The sequence below is a fragment of the Protobothrops mucrosquamatus genome, unplaced genomic scaffold (genome assembly GCF_001527695.2).
Source record: "Protobothrops mucrosquamatus isolate PMUCROS unplaced genomic scaffold, P.Mucros_1.0 scaffold1819, whole genome shotgun sequence".
NCBI lineage: Eukaryota > Metazoa > Chordata > Lepidosauria > Squamata > Viperidae > Protobothrops > Protobothrops mucrosquamatus.
Window position 1 is genome coordinate 83,688 of NW_015387953.1, and position 17,226 is coordinate 100,913.

The 17,226-nt window shown below is 43.0% G+C and overlaps 1 protein-coding gene across 1 annotated transcript in view; it reads right to left on the minus strand.

Annotated features, from left to right (window-relative positions):
* Positions 1-2,890: 2,890 nt before the first annotated feature.
* Positions 2,891-17,226, minus strand: part of DUOX2 (dual oxidase 2) — a 34,706-nt gene continuing 20,370 nt past the window's right edge. The window contains exons 18-32 of the mRNA XM_015823269.1: positions 16,756-16,783; positions 16,418-16,511; positions 15,632-15,854; positions 13,150-13,289; positions 10,112-10,403; positions 9,039-9,183; positions 7,925-8,024; positions 7,593-7,642; positions 6,962-7,089; positions 6,305-6,458; positions 5,680-5,912; positions 5,278-5,436; positions 4,494-4,649; positions 3,875-4,003; positions 2,891-3,088 (exon numbers count right to left, since the gene is read on the minus strand). Coding sequence (XP_015678755.1) covers positions 2,966-3,088; positions 3,875-4,003; positions 4,494-4,649; positions 5,278-5,436; positions 5,680-5,912; positions 6,305-6,458; positions 6,962-7,089; positions 7,593-7,642; positions 7,925-8,024; positions 9,039-9,183; positions 10,112-10,403; positions 13,150-13,289; positions 15,632-15,854; positions 16,418-16,511; positions 16,756-16,783 — 2,154 coding nt within the window. The 3' untranslated portion in view covers positions 2,891-2,965. The remainder of the gene's footprint in view (positions 3,089-3,874; positions 4,004-4,493; positions 4,650-5,277; positions 5,437-5,679; positions 5,913-6,304; positions 6,459-6,961; positions 7,090-7,592; positions 7,643-7,924; positions 8,025-9,038; positions 9,184-10,111; positions 10,404-13,149; positions 13,290-15,631; positions 15,855-16,417; positions 16,512-16,755; positions 16,784-17,226) is intronic.

Genomic DNA, 17,226 nt, shown 5'->3' on the forward strand with positions numbered 1-17,226 from the left:
CAAAGCGCCTGAAGGCAGGACAAGAAGCAATGGGTGGAAACTAATCAAGGAGAGAAGCAACCTAGAACTAAGGAGAAACTTCCTGACAGTTAGAGCAATTAACCAGTGGAACAACCTGCCTCCAGAAGCGGTGAATGCGCCAACACTGGAAGTTTTTAAGAAGAGACTGGACAGCCATTTGTCCGAAATGGTATAGGGTTTCCTGCCTGAGCAGGGGGTTGGACTAGATGACCTCCAAGGTCCCTTCTAACTTTATTATTATTATTATTATTATTATTATTATTATTATTATTATTATTATTATTATTATTATTATTATTATTATTATTATTATTATTATTATTATTATTATTATTATTATTATAGATGTGTTTGCCAAGGGCTGGGCAAAGAACCAGATCCCTAGGACCCTTTGGAAAACCAGTAGAGTTTTTCATTCATTCCCAATAGATGAAAAAAAAACCACACAGAGTAGTAGATTGTACAAAATAAATGGAGATTCCTGGAATGTATATTGTTAAACTAACAAAAAAATTATTCAAGAGAATATACGTTTCAGTTGAAACAAATGTTTAATATAAGCACTGCGTACAAACGTACATATACTTAATGTACTCCATCAGCTAAGCCAAAGTGAATGAAACAAATCTTGAAGGAATCAACCAAGCTTTGAAAGACTCCATCAAGACCTTGCTCCATGATGCGTTTGCTCCGTTAAGAATTCTCTGATGCTGTGATTTCTACCACCTTCAGCAATACAGCACAACAGCGGTCAAGTTCTAATCTATATTAGTAGCTACATTTTCTGAGTTAGTGTCTGCATTAAACTTCAGTGTGTAAGCCCTACTACCTCCTCAACATTTTATAGTGTGCAGATACAACAACACTTGCAACTTCCCCATCCCCCCCCTCCTTTCACAAAAAGAACTGTTTGGAAAGGTAGAAGAGAAAAAAAAAATCTACTGTAACTTTTGATCTAAGCAGGGCTAAACATGGTTAGTACGTGAGTGGGAATCTACTAAATGATTCCAGGAGTGTGAGTTAGGCTGTAGAGTTGAAAAAACAGTCCTCTGGAGTAGTGTTTCTCAACCTCAAACACTTTAAGATGTGCCAAAGAGGCTTTTTCAAGAGGCAACTGGACTGTCTTTGTTTTTCTTTGAAGACCTTTTGCTTCGCATCCAAGAAACTTCTTCAGTTCTTCAAAAGAAACCTCTGGAATAAGAAGTGAAACATCTTAAAAGATGTTTGGGGCTTCTACAGGTAGTCCTTGACTTGCGACCAAAATTGAGCCCAACATTTCTGTTGTTAAGTGAGACATTTGTTAAGTGAGTTTTGCCCTATTTTACAACCTTTCTTGCCACAGTTGTTAAGTGAATCCCTGCAGCTGATGAGTTAATAACCTGATTGTTAAGTGAATGTGGCTTCCCCATTGGCTTTTCTTGTCAGAGGGTTGCAAAAGGCATAATAATCACATGACCTCGGGACACAGCAACTGTCGTAAATATGAACCGGTTGCCAAGCATCTGAATTTTGATCACATGATCATGGAGAATGCCGCAGAGGTGGTAACTGTGAAAAACCGTCGTAAGTCACATTTTTCAGTGCCGTTGTAACTTTGAACGGTCACTAAATGAACTGTTATAAGTCGAGGACAACCTGTATAGATTAATATGGGTCTCTTTTCATTATCAAAAAAATAATAATAATGAGTGAGAACAATTAATCGGTGGAACAGCTTGCCCTCAGAAGTTCTGTGTGCTCCATCCCTGAAACTTTTAGGAGGAGTGGGTGTGGCCCATTGGGTGGGTGTGGCCCATTGGGTGGGTGTGGCCCATTGGGTGGGCGTGGCTGCGGTGGTAATGGCAGACTGGGTGGGACTAAAAAGTTCAATCAATCAATCCCAACTTTGCAAGATCTTTTTTTCCCCACGAGAAGTTGAAATTGACTGATTGATTGAACCTTTTTTTTTGCACCCGGCGGCAGAGGCCTAAAGCAAAAAGGTTTTATAAAACCCAGGTGAAGGCCTAGGACTGGGGCGACGGCACACATGCCCACAGAGAGGGCTCTGAGTGCCGCCTCTGGCACCCGTGCCATAGGTTCGCCACCACTGTCTTAAAAGCAAAGCAAAGTCCAGTTGCCTCTTGAAAAAACACCTTGGGGCAACCATGACTTGGATGACTGAGAATCTCCATAGACTTTAAGATGTGTGGACCTCAATGCGTGGAATTCCCCAGCATGCTGGGTATCCTTTATTTGACCCAGCATCTGATCCCCAGAGACAAATACTTCTATATAGGATTTTCCACTCTATGTTTATATTATCTATCCATCATGGCTGCTTCTCTGTGGCCAATGTCACCTATAAAAAAATCAGAGCTCCCTCTAAGTTAAACCCAACAGGTCCAAACATGCTACTAGAACTCAAGGTACAAGACACTGCTTAAGCTTACCATGATAAACAGTGAGGTTAAATTGGGTTAAAGGGAAGAATAACTCATCTCTGTCCAACTTAGGGACTATAATTGTTGGAGTGGATTGAGGAATGTTGAATAAATAATTGACAGGGAGTGCTACAAAGCTGTAATCTAGGATGTTTAGTCACCTGTTAATGCTGAACCAGTCTGCACTTGCAATGGAAGGGCTGCCTTAGTGTCAATGATATCATATCACTCTGTTTTTGTAGTTGTTCAGACTACTCTTCCAAGATGTGCAGACTTGAGACGGCAGGGGTTGGCCAAAGATGGGTTCTCGATTATCATTGTCAACCGTGAGACCTCAATTCAAGTTCTTGTCAGGACAAAAAGTATGGCTTTCTAAACATCTACAAGATATCGTCCACCACCTTGTTGAAAATGAGGCTGTTTTTCTCCTCCTTCCCAGCTGACAGAAAGAAAAGAACACAGCCAACGGTGTCCTCTATACTCTATACTCACAACAGAGCAACAGAGTCTTAGAAAGAGAATAACTAAAAATTCTCATAGTGATGTATAAAGTGAGCTTGGTCCCGCTTGTTGATTTTCTGACATGCTTTCTCCACGTTCTTGGTCATGCCAGGTGGGCCACAGCTGAAAACACCAATTTTTCGGACCTGAGAACAAAAAACAACAACAACAAAAAAACAGCTCAGAATCACAGAGATGCAAAATAAAATAGTAAAATAAAACCAACGAGGGAAATAATTAAATTTTCCCCTGGTTCTAACTTCTAGAGCAGTGTTTTTCAAACCTGGCACAACTTTAATATAAATGGACTTCAACTCCCAGAATCTCCAAGTCGTCATGTTGAAGTTGAAGTCCCAGAATTCCCCAGCCAACATGATGGTTGGGGAATTCTGGGAGTTGAAGTCTACTCATTAAAGTTGGTAAGTTTGTAAAACAGGGTTCTAGAGCAGAGGTCCCCAACCTTCTGGGCATTAGGGATCGGTTCCGCGGAGAAAAGTTTTTCCGTGGACCGGAGAGTGTGTGGTTTTGTGTGCTGCCTGTATCCCGCGGATGGGACTTTGCTTGTTTGTGTGGACCGGTTGCTGGCATGCCGCAGCCCAGTACTGGCTCACGGACCGGAGGTTGGGGACCCCTGCTCTAGAGGAGTAACATGGATGAGCAGCCTTGGCAGAAGGCAACATTTATCCAAACTTCCCATCACATTTCTCGTCTGTCTTTAATTATAAAGAGATGGGAAGATTCCTTTCTGCAATGTCTGTCAAATAATTTGAGATGGGACATGGAACCTTTGAAAGCTCCTTATGAAGTTCAGCTACATAGCTGAGATTTCCTGTGATCCAGGCAAACATCTTCCTGCCTGCAACAGATCATCACTGAATCCATAGAAGTTCAGTCTTCACCTCCTTCCTCAACCTGCAAAGTTTGTCACTGACCTCAGGATGAACCTCTTGCAAGGAGCAGAAAAAGGGCACGAAAGGTGGTCGTCCAAAGTGGGTGATGGAACGCAGGCCTGTGAACAAGCTCCGGTTGAGGACCTTTTGGAAGTGACGTTCACAGATGTACTAAAAAGAGATCAACCGATCATTAGAACAGAGCTGTCAGGGATCTGGAGGAGAAGGAACCTCTGTTCCATTGAAGGACCAACCACTAATCCAGTCACCATGAAGCTATTGATTCCCATTGTGGAACTAAACTCATGGGTACAATCAGAAACATTGGTTCCAGACTGAAAATAAGGAGACCCAAGATGACCGGGAATGGCTTGTTTAAAGGCACTCAATAATGTCATATTCAAGATCAAGATGAGTTGGAGGCTTTCTGATTTGCCCAATCTTATCCTACCTTCCTTTCTTAATTGCACAATTTTTAATTGTGCATACCCAATTCCTTTGGACTCATTGAAGAACTGGTAGATGCTCTTGGACAAAACTCAATCTCTGTACTTTTGCTAATAACACTTCAGGTTAATAGATGAGAACCTGACTTCTTGAGTTTTATTTCTTGAAGGGGCCTAGAGATAGAGCCCCAAGTAAATCTCATGTGGGGACTTACTAGCATGGTGGTGCGCAAATCAAACTTCTCAGCCAGCTGGGTGATGTAGATGTGGACGGAGACCAAGTCACGTTGATCGTTCTCCTCCACTTCCCGGATAATGTCGGCCACCCACTCAAACTGCCGTTGTGTACGGGTTACCCAAATGAAGTAGATCTTGGAAGACCAAGAAAAAGGCTATGATCATTGCTGAAAACCTATAATGCTTATAAGCATGTTATGTATCAAAATGTGAATTGTATTTTTTAAAAAAAATCCCATGAAAACGTATACTCATTTCCATGCACATTCCTAATATACCCCTCTATGTATATCCTCTTGTCCAAAATGTATACATTTGTAAACAATTATCTCAGATATAGGTTCTGCATATTGTTTTAACATTAAACCTTATTTTAGCGTGTGCTCTTTCCTCTAACATAATGTTTCCCAACCTTGGCAGCTTTCAGATCGGTGGACATCAACTCCCAGAATTCTGGGAGTTGAAGTCCACCATCTTAAAGTCTCTTAAGGTTGAGAAACACCACTCTTTTGTATTTTTTTTCAAAAGACTTGGAATTAAAAAAAACTAGAAATACAATAGTTTAATTCAGATGTATGAGCCAGTTTTTCCCTAGGAAACGTAAAATGAAGTACTTATAGTAAAGTCTACATCTCCACTATCTGTTTTAAGTAATGCAGTTCATTGTTAGAGAAGGCCTACCACCTGATGTTGATGCAAATACTGACACAATCGCAGTGAGTATACAGCAGCCCAACCACACCTCTGTTCGTCCAGTCTCACCTTCTTGCACAGGATCCTGGAGCCAACGGAAGATTTGAAGACAAGGTCTTTAAGAATGGAGGCAAACGGGGTCACTCCGATGCCACCACCCACCAGGACTGACACTTCAAATTTGTTCCATTCCTGATGACCCTCTCCAAATGGGCCATCAAGATAGAGCTACAAAGAAACAGGAGGAAAGAATGAAATTTATTGGTTTGGACAATGGAGTCCAGATGGTTTCCATTGAGCACAGCAAGGACAGGATTCCATATTTGTTAAGTATTTACAGATGTGGAGGGAAGAAAAGCCCTGTCAATGTTGGAATCAGAAAAGTGGTAGTTGATATTGATCAGCATATTTGTGTCCTCTACTAAAATCTATACCAGGAGAAAAGTGAGGCAAAACAAAATCCAGTTTTACCTTGGGATATTTGCCAATCTCTTCTATGCTTTCCTGTGAGTAGAGTTCCCGCAGGCGAGTTGTCCAAGGTCCAGCTGCTCGGATGTGCAGACTGAGCTGGTCTTCATGAGGAGCAGATGTCAGAGTGAAAGGATGGTACTCGTTGGTCCCCAGTGACAAACATGCAATCCGTACCCATTGTCCAGACCTGTAGTCAAAATCCTGGGGTCTCTGGAACTGCAGATTGGTGACTCCTGAATTAATTTAAAAAAAGTATTTGCTATGAAAGGTCAAACCAACAATACTATCCACAATGATCCGTGTTCAAGCAAATTACAGATAAGACAGACCTAAACTAGAGGGTAATCACTGAGAAGCAACAAGCAGCAAAGACCATGTTGGACCACCCAGATACTTCTCCGGGCCATATGTGGTCTACAGATCTTAGCAAGTCTCTTTAGATCAACTTTACTCAATGGACATGCTTTAGATGTATGACCTTCAACTTTCATAATCCCCCAGGCTGCAGGACCATTGATAAGAATTCTGGAGGTTGAAATCCACATGTTGGGAGGATACTCAGGTAGAAGATACTCTCTTTGATGTAGGATGGAGGGGGAAGGACCGTACAGGACAGCAGCATTACCTGAAGGGAGCAGCTCAGCCTTAATGACATTGATTTCCACCTTCTTCCTGCTAAGGCTGATGAGTTTATCTGTTACATAGATGAGTGCTGGGATAATGAAGTAAATATGAAAGCGAGGCTGTTGGATCAGAGCGTAGCTACCATGAATGACCACCTGGAAATATATTATACCTCATTTTAGACCATGATAATGAACGGGAAGGAGAAATTCTTCTCTGATTGTGATAACTCACAAAGAGCAAAAGCATCTAAAGATAGTTTGGAAGTCCTCAGTATCTCATAAACTTGCTTCAAATTGAGCTCTACCAATAGTGCCCCCCAAATCAATAGTAGTAAAAATCCTTCAATTTTAATTCTTTTTCAACTCTATCTGGAAATGATGCTCTTTTTGTATAGAAAACCCTACCATTAAACTCTTATCCCTCTTCATATATGGTATGAAGATAGTATATACCAGGGGTCTCCAAACCTGGCAACTTTAAGGCTTGTGAACTTCAACTCTCAGAATTCCTCAGCCAGGAATTCTGGGAGTTGAAGTCTACAAGTCTTAAAGTTGCCAAGTTTGGAGACCCCTGGTATATATGAATAGTATGAATCTTCCTTCATCTGTGGACGATTCGTGTTTCTGAATTATCATAGGCTTTAACCGTCACTTACCAGAATGTAGAGAACCACATAGAGATGATGGGTGATCCAGAATCCTTGAAAGCTGATTCGTCGGAAATAATGAGTGGCAAATACATACATGATCGCAAGGATGACCAGTAATAGCACGCCGGTCATGCCTGCAGAAGACCAGGAGAAGAGAGGGAACGTCAGCTGAAGTAAGGGAACACATTATGTTGTCTTGTTTCACCATTATCTCCATCTACTTCAGAGGTGGACAACCTGAAGTTTTCTATATAGGCCAAGTGATGACACAGCATTGCACAAATGACACAAATACTTCGTTTGCATCATTTCGGCTATGATACCCTGCTCTTTATGTCATCGTTATGACACAATCACAGTTTTTAATAGATGCCAATGCTAGAAGTTCCAATGTTCCATTCAACCCAAAGTCACTTCTTCAGAACTGATCTGAGGACACACTCAAAGGCTAATGTAAACTCTAAAATAGCTTCAAGTGTACTAAGCAAAAATCAAACACTCAGTTCCTGCCCCCATCAGCTTCAGACGACGTGAACAATTGGAATCTGGCCCACTTGCATTATTTCCTAGATCTTCATCTATCTCCAAATGTTAACTGCCGTCTGGTCACCAAAAGCCTTTGATATTTGATTTTTACCTGGTACTGTCTCAAAGAACCACCAGTAGTATTTGGGAGGAAATTGTGATCTGGAAAAACAAAACAAAACAGGGGCAATTCTCAGTAGAACAACCCACGATGTAACCTGGTTCATACATTGTGCTAAGCCAGGGGTCTCCAAACTTGGCAACTTTAAAGCTTGTGGACTTCAGCTCCCAGAATTCCCTTGGCTGGCTGGTTGGTTGTGCGCTGGGTTTCTGAATAATACAGAATTAAGAGCTTCCATTCTTTCTCCAGCCACCTGGAGTTTAAGAGTTAAGGAACTCCTTTCATTGCATCCTTACGTTCATAGAGGGACGCTCTCTACTCACCCGTCATTCGTAAATACGTGAGAAAAAAGGCATGACAGAATGCTGAGAGGGGTCACCGAAAAGATGTAGACATTCACAACGTGGCCCAAGGTGTGCAAAACTGCAGGAAACATAGGACAGTGAAGTTAGGTATCTGTGTCACCGGATTTAATTGCATATTTCAAATCTCTTTTAACTACCGTATACACATTTCCTGTCTTGGAACTATGGGCAATATGGAGCTATAAAAAGCAATCACGCCTAACAATGAAAACATAAAATAGCAGTGTAACTTTGTAGTGAGATCACAAGCTACAGTGTTACATACATCTATGAACTGTGCAAAGTTCAGATGTTAAAAAAAATAGAAATATTACACACCTATGTTTGTATTTACATTACAATTGTAATTTCCTTGATGTGAGTTTGTCAAGACTAATCAACTTTGATTGGCAAGAGGAAATGTTAGGTGGTTCATTTTCAGTTTGGACTGGTAGAAAATCCCCTAAATTGAAAAACCAGATTTTTCTGGAGTTGATTTCCATCACTGTTGTCAATCATTTTCCTTGCACTTTTACTGGGCCCTGCATTGTCGAAAGCCACGCAGTTGCAGCGGTGAGAAATTAGAGTTGGTTGTTTTAGAAGTTTCACCTCCATTACGCTGACCCTTACAAAACTAAACAGTAGCCCTTGGCTTGCAACTGTTGGTTTAGCAACCATCCAGAGTTACAACCACACTGAAAACAGAGACTTAGGCTCAGTCCTTGACTTATGACCATTGCATCGTCATGGTCATGTGATCAAAATCTAGATGCTTGGCAACAGGAATGTATTTTCCATGGTTGCGGCATTGTGGTTCTCTTAACAACTGCAGTGATTTGCATAACAACCTTGACAACAAATGTTGTACAATTGGGTGTGACTCACTTAACTTAGCTATGGAAATTCTGGTCCCAATGTGTTTGTAAGTCGAGGACTACTTGCAATTCAAAGGGTGCCTAGGGTTCCTAATTTCAGCAATTACTTACCGTTCTGCTCCAGGTCAGATCTAGTTGCCTGCTTGTACCACAAACTGTTTTAAAGGACCACCACATTCTAGTTTGGCTACTCAAAGATTCAGTCTGTTTAGATCTACCTGAGAAGATCAAAGCTCCCGTTGCGATCCATCGGTGGAAATCCACGGCAGAGTCAAAAGGGATGTAACGATTGAAGAAGGTTTCTCGCAAGAACGTGATGAGGTTTCGGCACATGGTGAGTAAGATGAAGGAGTACATGAAGGTCTACGACCGCGGTCGGGGCGCTCTCTAGTCCTACGGGTGTTTCCACCACAGTCGTTACGGTCACCCACCGCTACGTTTAGGTATTAGACGTTTCCCTTGCCTAACTCGCTCAGGGTTTCCTACTCTAACCCTGTTTTGGGAAGTATTGACCCAATGAGGGGAAAAAAAGGACCCGACTCTGGAACAAACACAGGAAGGAGTGGTGTGCTGGAGACCAGGCCATCTCCAAAAAGGAGGTAGACTCAGAATAAAGAGGTCAGTGGGAACAGGTTACAACCCAGTTGGATTCAATGCGATTTCTGTTTCGATTGAAGGATTGGGAAATTAAATGGAGGAGGCAGCATTCACAGGACTTTTCCCTGTTCACCATGTCTATCCAATACAAGTGACCATCCAGCAGACACTTTGGGACACAAAGTTTTGGAGGAAGTCCACACACAGGTCTGCAGCCTCAAGGTACACCTGCCATTCCATAACTGCATTCTCACCTCCAACATGCTCAGATGATAAACACGCTTGCATGCCCCATAAGTGGCATGGCAATGCAAGACCAAAGGGGTCCAAGACTCTAGGGAGCACATAGTGATGTGTACAGATTCGGAGCTCCCCTCCAGATCTCTACCTATGTGTCCAACGGGGAGGGGTTAGGTTACGGGAAGATTGCAAGGAGGATACTCAGGTCTTGGAGGGTTCAACCGCAGCTTTGCCAGTAAAGTTATGACCCATCTCCTACAGATTTGCATCATTAAAACAGCCACTATAAAAGCCATACCAGGAAGTTTGGCAACAAACTTTCCTTGTTAACCATTAATGCAGCTCTACTTGCAGCGGGAGTGTCTTGCTTTACACCGGCGTTAGTCTGTGCTGCAAGGAGATACGTACGTGGTATGCTTAGTGGTGGCTGCCACTGCCTGCCTGCCCCGGAGACGGGTGTCTCTGCTTCCTCACGGCATGAGGATGCTGGGTTCTGAATCAAGTTAGCCACGCCAGCTCTTGAGCTGAGCAGCCGGTTCGGTGGTGCTAAGTAGGCTGGTAACTCACAATATGCTCTTTCTACAAAGACGCCAGCAGTGATGGCTGAGAATATCACCACGCAGATAATGTGGCGCCTGAAGTTCTCAATAAACCTCTTGAACTGCTGGATCTTCTGGTGGACTTTGTTTCTCTCGTACCGCTCCCTCCGTGCCTCGGTGTACAGATGAGGTTCTGGGAAGGTCAATCTGGAATATGGGAAACCATAGGTCAGGAAAACCTTGGCCGGTAGGGCAAATTTCGATTGGAAGACCATGGAAGAAAAATCTGCTCGACAACATCCCCCACCCCCAAATTCCTCACTATTTCAGTGAGTGAGCCAGCTTCAGGCAAATGGGGACCTACTTTGCTTTTTGTTAGAGCAGGGCTTTTCAACCTTTTCACCCATTGTACCACTTTTAGGATATGGCAGCATCCGAGTACCACCAGTCGCCTAGCAAGGTGTCAAAAACTTGATGACCCCCCCCAAAAGGGAAAAAAGTGATGAAGTATAGGTAGTCCTCAACTTACAACAGTTCGCTTAATGACTGTTCGAAGTTAAAATGGCACTGAAAAAAGTGCCCCCAAAGCCATAGCCGAGCAAGACACCTGCCTGCCCACCCGGTGGCGCTCTTCCTCCTGTCCGAGGTTTCCATTGTTGAGAGAATTTCTGTTGAGGATTGGCAGCGGGGGTGGGGTAGGGGGGTGTTTGGTTTTTATTTCCTCCCCCCCCCCCCCGTCTGCTGGGTGGTTGCAGCAGGTTTTGGTCACTTCACATGACCCTGGGACACTGTGACCGTCATAAATATGAATCAGTTGCCAAGCATCTGAATGTAAATCACAAGACCCTGGAAATGCTGCAACATTCCAGCTGATCGGCGCTTCTTCTGGGCTCAGCGGAAGCGCCAGGATCAGCGCCAAGCTCCAGCTGGAGCCTATTGCGGATCCTGGCGCTTCCGCTGAGCCCTGACAGCCCTGCAGCTCCAGCCGTCTCTCGCTCACGGTTGTGCGGTGCTGCCACCGGTTCAGCTCATTCCCCTCCCCCGCTACCACTTTTCTAGGATGGTCGCATACCACCTGCCAGGTGCCAATCTACCACAGGTGGTACCCGTACCACTGGTTGAAAAGCCCTGTGTTAGAGCCCCCTGGCCTCAAAAGATCCCCCAGAGATACCTTTGCAAGGGAACAAAAGTATTTCTGAGCACATGGAAAAGCTAAAGATTTACCAGCTTTTTTTTGTTTTCCTCCCATAAATGCTTCCCTGGTATATGAAGAATGATAGCAGGAATTGGATATGTCTAGTTTAATGAAAAGAAGGACTAGGGGTGACATGATAGCAGTCTTCCAATATTTGAGGGGCTGCCACAAAGAAGAGGAGGGGGGTCAACCTATTCTCTAAAGCATCTGAAGGCAGAACAAGAAATGAGGGATGGAAACTAAGGAGAGGACCAACCTACAACTAAGGAGGAATTTCCTGACAGTTAGAGCAATTAGCCAGTGGAACAACTTGCCTCCAGACGTTGTGGGTGTTCCATCACTGGAGGCTTTTAAGAAGAGACTGGACAACCACTTGTCTGGAATGGTACTATAGGATCTCCTGGTTCAGCGGGGGGTTGGACTAGAAGGCCTCCAAGGTCCTTTCCGACTCTGTTATTCTGTTTTACATTGATATTTTTTTTTCACCATAGAAACTTGAGTTGGTCTGGAGAAGCCAACCCAGTTGTTTCTACCCTAGTATTCTACTCCTCTGGTTCTTAATTCAGGGTGGAGTATTTGAGACTCCTGAGGCCATCCCAGAAGCCTGTATTTCCACTGCTGTCATGCTGGTGGCATCACTCTTGTGGACTTTGCTGCTATAAAAGACAACAGTGATGTTTGGATTTGTTTCAGAGCCTATTCTTGCTATGTTGCCTGGAAACTAACCACATAGTAAACAAATTAACAACACAATCAGTTATTTATAATGTGTACAATAGAAATAATGAAGGCTGAGTCAGACAGATGCCGATAATTGGCATCATTGGTACCCAGAGTCACTTGATAATGAAATGGGTGATGTATAGATTTAACAATAAAACATACATGAGTAAGCTGCAGAGATAACTAGTTGAAGGGTGTTTACACTTTTATGGAACTGATGGTTGTTTGAATTCTGAATGTGTACACTGGAGTTGAATTATGGAGATTAACTAGGCAACACAAAGGAACTCTGGAGCTCTCCAGACTCCTGAGTCCCTTGTAGCTTCTAGCTCAGTTTTCCTCTGAAGTGGCTAGTTCTGCTATGGTGACGAAATGACTTGCAGCAAGTGAAGGGTGATGCCCACAGATCTTCATAAATATGATGAATTACAAGTCCTAGCCACAATTCCTAATGATTCCTCCTACATAACTGCTCATCTCCTTGTATAGATACTTTTACAGGAACAGAGATGAATTTGCCAAAAGTGGGATTACCTGTGATCTGCCCTTGACTTTCCCAGAAATATCTATGCTAGATTAGCCTATACATCTTGGATCTGATCCAGCATGGCTTCTGCTTAAAAAAAATATGGTGCCATTCCAATCAAAACTCTACACAGATAATTATTTCATTTCTATTTTTATGTAACTAACAAGATCCAATAATTCATTGGAGCTGCTGGCCCATACTCGATCCATTTTCAAGTTCAATGAAGGTGATAAGGTTAAGATGGACAGCTCATCGTTCAAGTTTAGAATGAGTGTCTTTGGTCCATTACACAATGCACATACTTACTTTTTCCCCAGTCTTTTCCGTACGTCTTGTCCTAATCCTTCCCCAGGTAGCCAGTCTGAACCCAGGATCAGAGGNTGGAGCTGCTGGCCCATACTCGATCCATTTTCAAGTTCAATGAAGGTGATAAGGTTAAGATGGACAGCTCATCGTTCAAGTTTAGAATGAGTGTCTTTGGTCCATTACACAATGCACATACTTACTTTTTCCCCAGTCTTTTCCGTACGTCTTGTCCTAATCCTTCCCCAGGTAGCCAGTCTGAACCCAGGATCAGAGGACTATCTCGAGTTAGGAGGAAACTATAAGAGAACAGATCATCAGCTTTTGAAGAGGACCCCTCTGTCTACAATGTTGGAAGCGAGCAAGATGCCTTGAGGGTTTGACCATACTTTAAAATCATCATGAAAAATGCCAGCCAATCCTTTTTTTTCCAGAAGTTTTGGCTTTAAATTTTCTATGGAGTTGGCTTCCAGTCAACCCCCAATCTCAAGGGTGGAGCACAAACATGACTTTTCTGTCTACATTTCAGTGGAAAAAAAACAACTCCTTTTCACAGGAATGAGGTTTTTTTCCACCAAAACTCTCCCTGTATTATTTTAAAGGTAGGGTCAGTCCCAATGACACATAATTAATTTTACTCTTGTTGTAGCACCTTGCATTTGGGACTGTGTGTATCTCATTAATAACCTGATTTACTGTAAGCTGTTTTGAATGCTGTCATTTCAAGTTACATCAAGCCATCTAAAGATTATGGCACATATCCACCAACAAGAATATCCAAGCCCAGCCAAAGTATTTTGGCATCTGAGGTACTTCTTCTTTGGCAAGAAAAACAGAAAATTTCTAAATCCTGTCTTTGCATGTCACAATTATCTACCTGAACCACCTATTTTTTGAAACCCAATGATGGGGCTGGCTGAAAGCAGAGTGCATTAAGTTTAAATGTTATTCTCTAGGAAGAAAAGTAACCTACAGAGGGAAAGATGAAGCTATTAAATCTTCCCTTCTGATATTCTATTTCTGTATGTGGAAATAACCGTCATAATACTTCACAAGTGGTTCTTCATGAGGTTTTCCAAATTAGTTGCATGTCAACAAAATGGGAAAGAACTTGATGGATTTGTTAAAAAAGTTGAAAAACTTTCAAGGTTACCACATAGGAACTTCCAAGCTTCTTTAATGCTTAAAAGTCTGGCTGAACTCCTAAAAGTATTTAAACTTTTTTGCACTTAGACTTCTACAAAGGCCATCTTCCCATCCTCTGCTTAGTACAGTTCAGCTTGTTATCTATTTTTTGCAAGCAGATCAATATAAAAGTCTTAAAACGAATGTCTAATTTGGCCCGCGTGGTTTTCTATATTCATTAGTACATATTGATCCCCACTGCATGAATATTTATTTCCTTTTCATTACTGGTTACTTCATGATCACAAGGATTGGGTAGAGTATGGGAAGTGTAAACAGGCCACAAATCTTTGCAAAGAAACTGTGATTTGTGGTGGGGGCAAACTGGGATCTGGGTCACATCTAAAATCCACACAGGCAACCTGCATGGAAAGCACGCATAAGAAGGTGAGTAACTGGGAGATGACGTACTTGTTATCTCGATCCTTGTTAATGAAGGACACACGATTGATTTCATTTAGTTTGAGTCTCTCTGGAACTCCTGGGAGGAGGACAGAAAACAAAGTTCAATTGATGACCATCAAGGACTTAGAAGAGTTAGAGCAGAGGTCTCCAACCTTGGCAACTTTAAGACTTGTGAACTTCAACTCCCAGAATTCCTCAGCCACTTGAAGTCCACAAGTCTTAAAGTTGCCAAGGGTGAGGACCCCTGAGTTAGAGAATGGAAAAGAAAGATATTGATTGACTTTGTGGACATTTTGTTGGTTTCTTTCCCATAGTTTCAGGTCCAAAACCAAGAATAATGTGTGGAGATTCTTCCAAGCTGAGTTCTTTATGGGTCCACACCTAGAGACAGAATCTTGCCAGTCTGAAGACTCTCCTATCTGCCTCTACGACAGTGGTTCTCAACCTTTTTAATGCCGCGACCCCCAACCGGTCGTAAGTCGAGGACTAAACCGGTCATAAGTCGAGGACTAAACCGGACGTAAGTCGAGGACTAAACCGGTCGTAAGTCGAGGACTACCCAACCGGTCGTAAGTCGAGGACTTTCCCTGCCCGGGAGCGCCGCGCATGCGTGGTTCCGCCCCCTGCGCTGGCCGAGTTGTAGCTGGCAAGCGGCAGAGACGGAGCAGGCCAACCACCAGCTGGCCCAGCCCAAGGGAGGTAAGGCACCCGCTGGAAAAGTGGAAAAAAATGGCGGACAGCCTTGCTTGGCGACCCCTGTGAAATGGTCGATCGACCCCAAATGGGGTCGCGACCCATAGGTTGAGAACCGCTGCTCTACGATATACTCTAGGGACTAATAGGGAGGAGTCATCTCCACCCTCTTTCTTTCACACATGATATCTGGGCTGAGTTGCCTCTTATTTATCTGGAATGCACCCCTCCCTCCTGGAGATCCACTTCCTCATTCCATTCCATCATACATAATGACCCATGAGAGAAAGAGAGAGAAAGAAAGAGGTACAATATAATAAGAACGGGACCATCTACTTCTGGAGATCCTGAGCTGTTATTGCTAATGTTTGCTGCCAAAAGTATGGCTTCCTTTTCTCCTACCCAACTGGAAGGCTTCGTGTGAGCTATCTCTTTTGGTTTCTGCTGACCTTTAATGCACAGTTGAGTGCGCTGGAGTGCATTGTCATGATCCCGCAACATGTAGTGAAAATCCTCCCAGGTGAGCTCTTCCTTATCCTGGAATCCTGATTCTTTGAACAAGGATTCGATAACCTGCTCGGTCTGATCCCGTGAGAGGCAGTTGTTAGAGATCTCGATGAAGGATCTAGAGGAAGAGATAAGAGGAAGTATGCCTGCTGAGATAAGATGACTAATGGGGTAACTGAAGAGTCTATGGCAGGGGTCCTCAAACTTGACCGCTTTAAGACTTGTGGACTTCAACTGGCTGGGGAATTCTGGGAGTTGAAGTCCACAAGTCTTAAAGTGGCCAAGTTTGAGCACCCTGGTCTACGGCAAGGTCTTCCTTGAATTGAAGAAGCATGGTTGATAGCACACTAATTTCACTCATACTCAGATGAACGTACAAATACTGTGGGTTGGGTGGAAGCACTGGCTGAGCTTGGTCTGCAATAAGATCAGTCCTAGTCTGCAAATCTAGGGGATTGTTTTCCACGTAGCTTCACCTCTTCCAAAATGCTGGGCTGTGGGTTGTGAGATTGTGTTTTATGGTTGGTGGCAATGTCCCCCAAGATGTATACAGCCTGAATTTCAGATGAAAAACCTGACCACAGGTACAATACACCATTCTAGCAAACAGAAATTCTAGCACCTCTCCACCAAGAATCAGTTAGGATAACAAAAGCAACACCCCAAACCAGCAGAACATACCTCAGCATCCGAAAGAATTCGTCCTTTGAAAGGAAACCATTTCCATCAATATCGTACATGTCAAACATCAGCCTGGACTTCTCCTGGGGGGATCCTGGTTGAGAGAGAAAGAGAGGACCAGGCCTCGTCAGCACAACTCAGCCTCCCCCCCAAAAAAATTTGGAAAGATCCTTGAAGCCTGTTTCTTGTTCTTGTTAAGACAATCAGAATGGAAGGAAAGAGTGTTGAGATGATCAGTGTGGTGAGGAAATAGGTGGGGGATAAGATAGAACAGACATTGTTGGAGCAACTCAAAAGTTCATGGATTGTGCTGATGGATATCCATAAAATCTCATTACCTTGAAGTTCATCGTGTTGGCTGAAAAGCTAACACAATCTTCACATTTCCCATGGCTCAAGATTAAGACTCCACTACAGGACTCTGCTATAATGGTGGCATCTACCTTCAGTCCTTGTTCTAGGTTCTCAGGAAGATGGCAAAGTGTCCTGCCCCCTTTCACTAACCCCATTCGTTTGTTTCTGGAACTCAAAGGAAAGGCCTCTATTTTCTTCCATCCTCTTCATCATCAATGGATGGATAAACTGATATAATATCAACCTACATAATTCAGTTGGGTATCAAATATTAGGGCTGCCTTCACACATCATGGCTGACATGGTTATCGAATGAATCAATCTCAGGTTACACGAGACACTGAACCATAAAAAAATTAAACAGTCATTCAAAATAAAACAGAAATCCTGTGTAACACACATTAAGCTTAGCTGATCATAAAAATGCAGCTGTAAATTAAGCTGATTTAGTAACG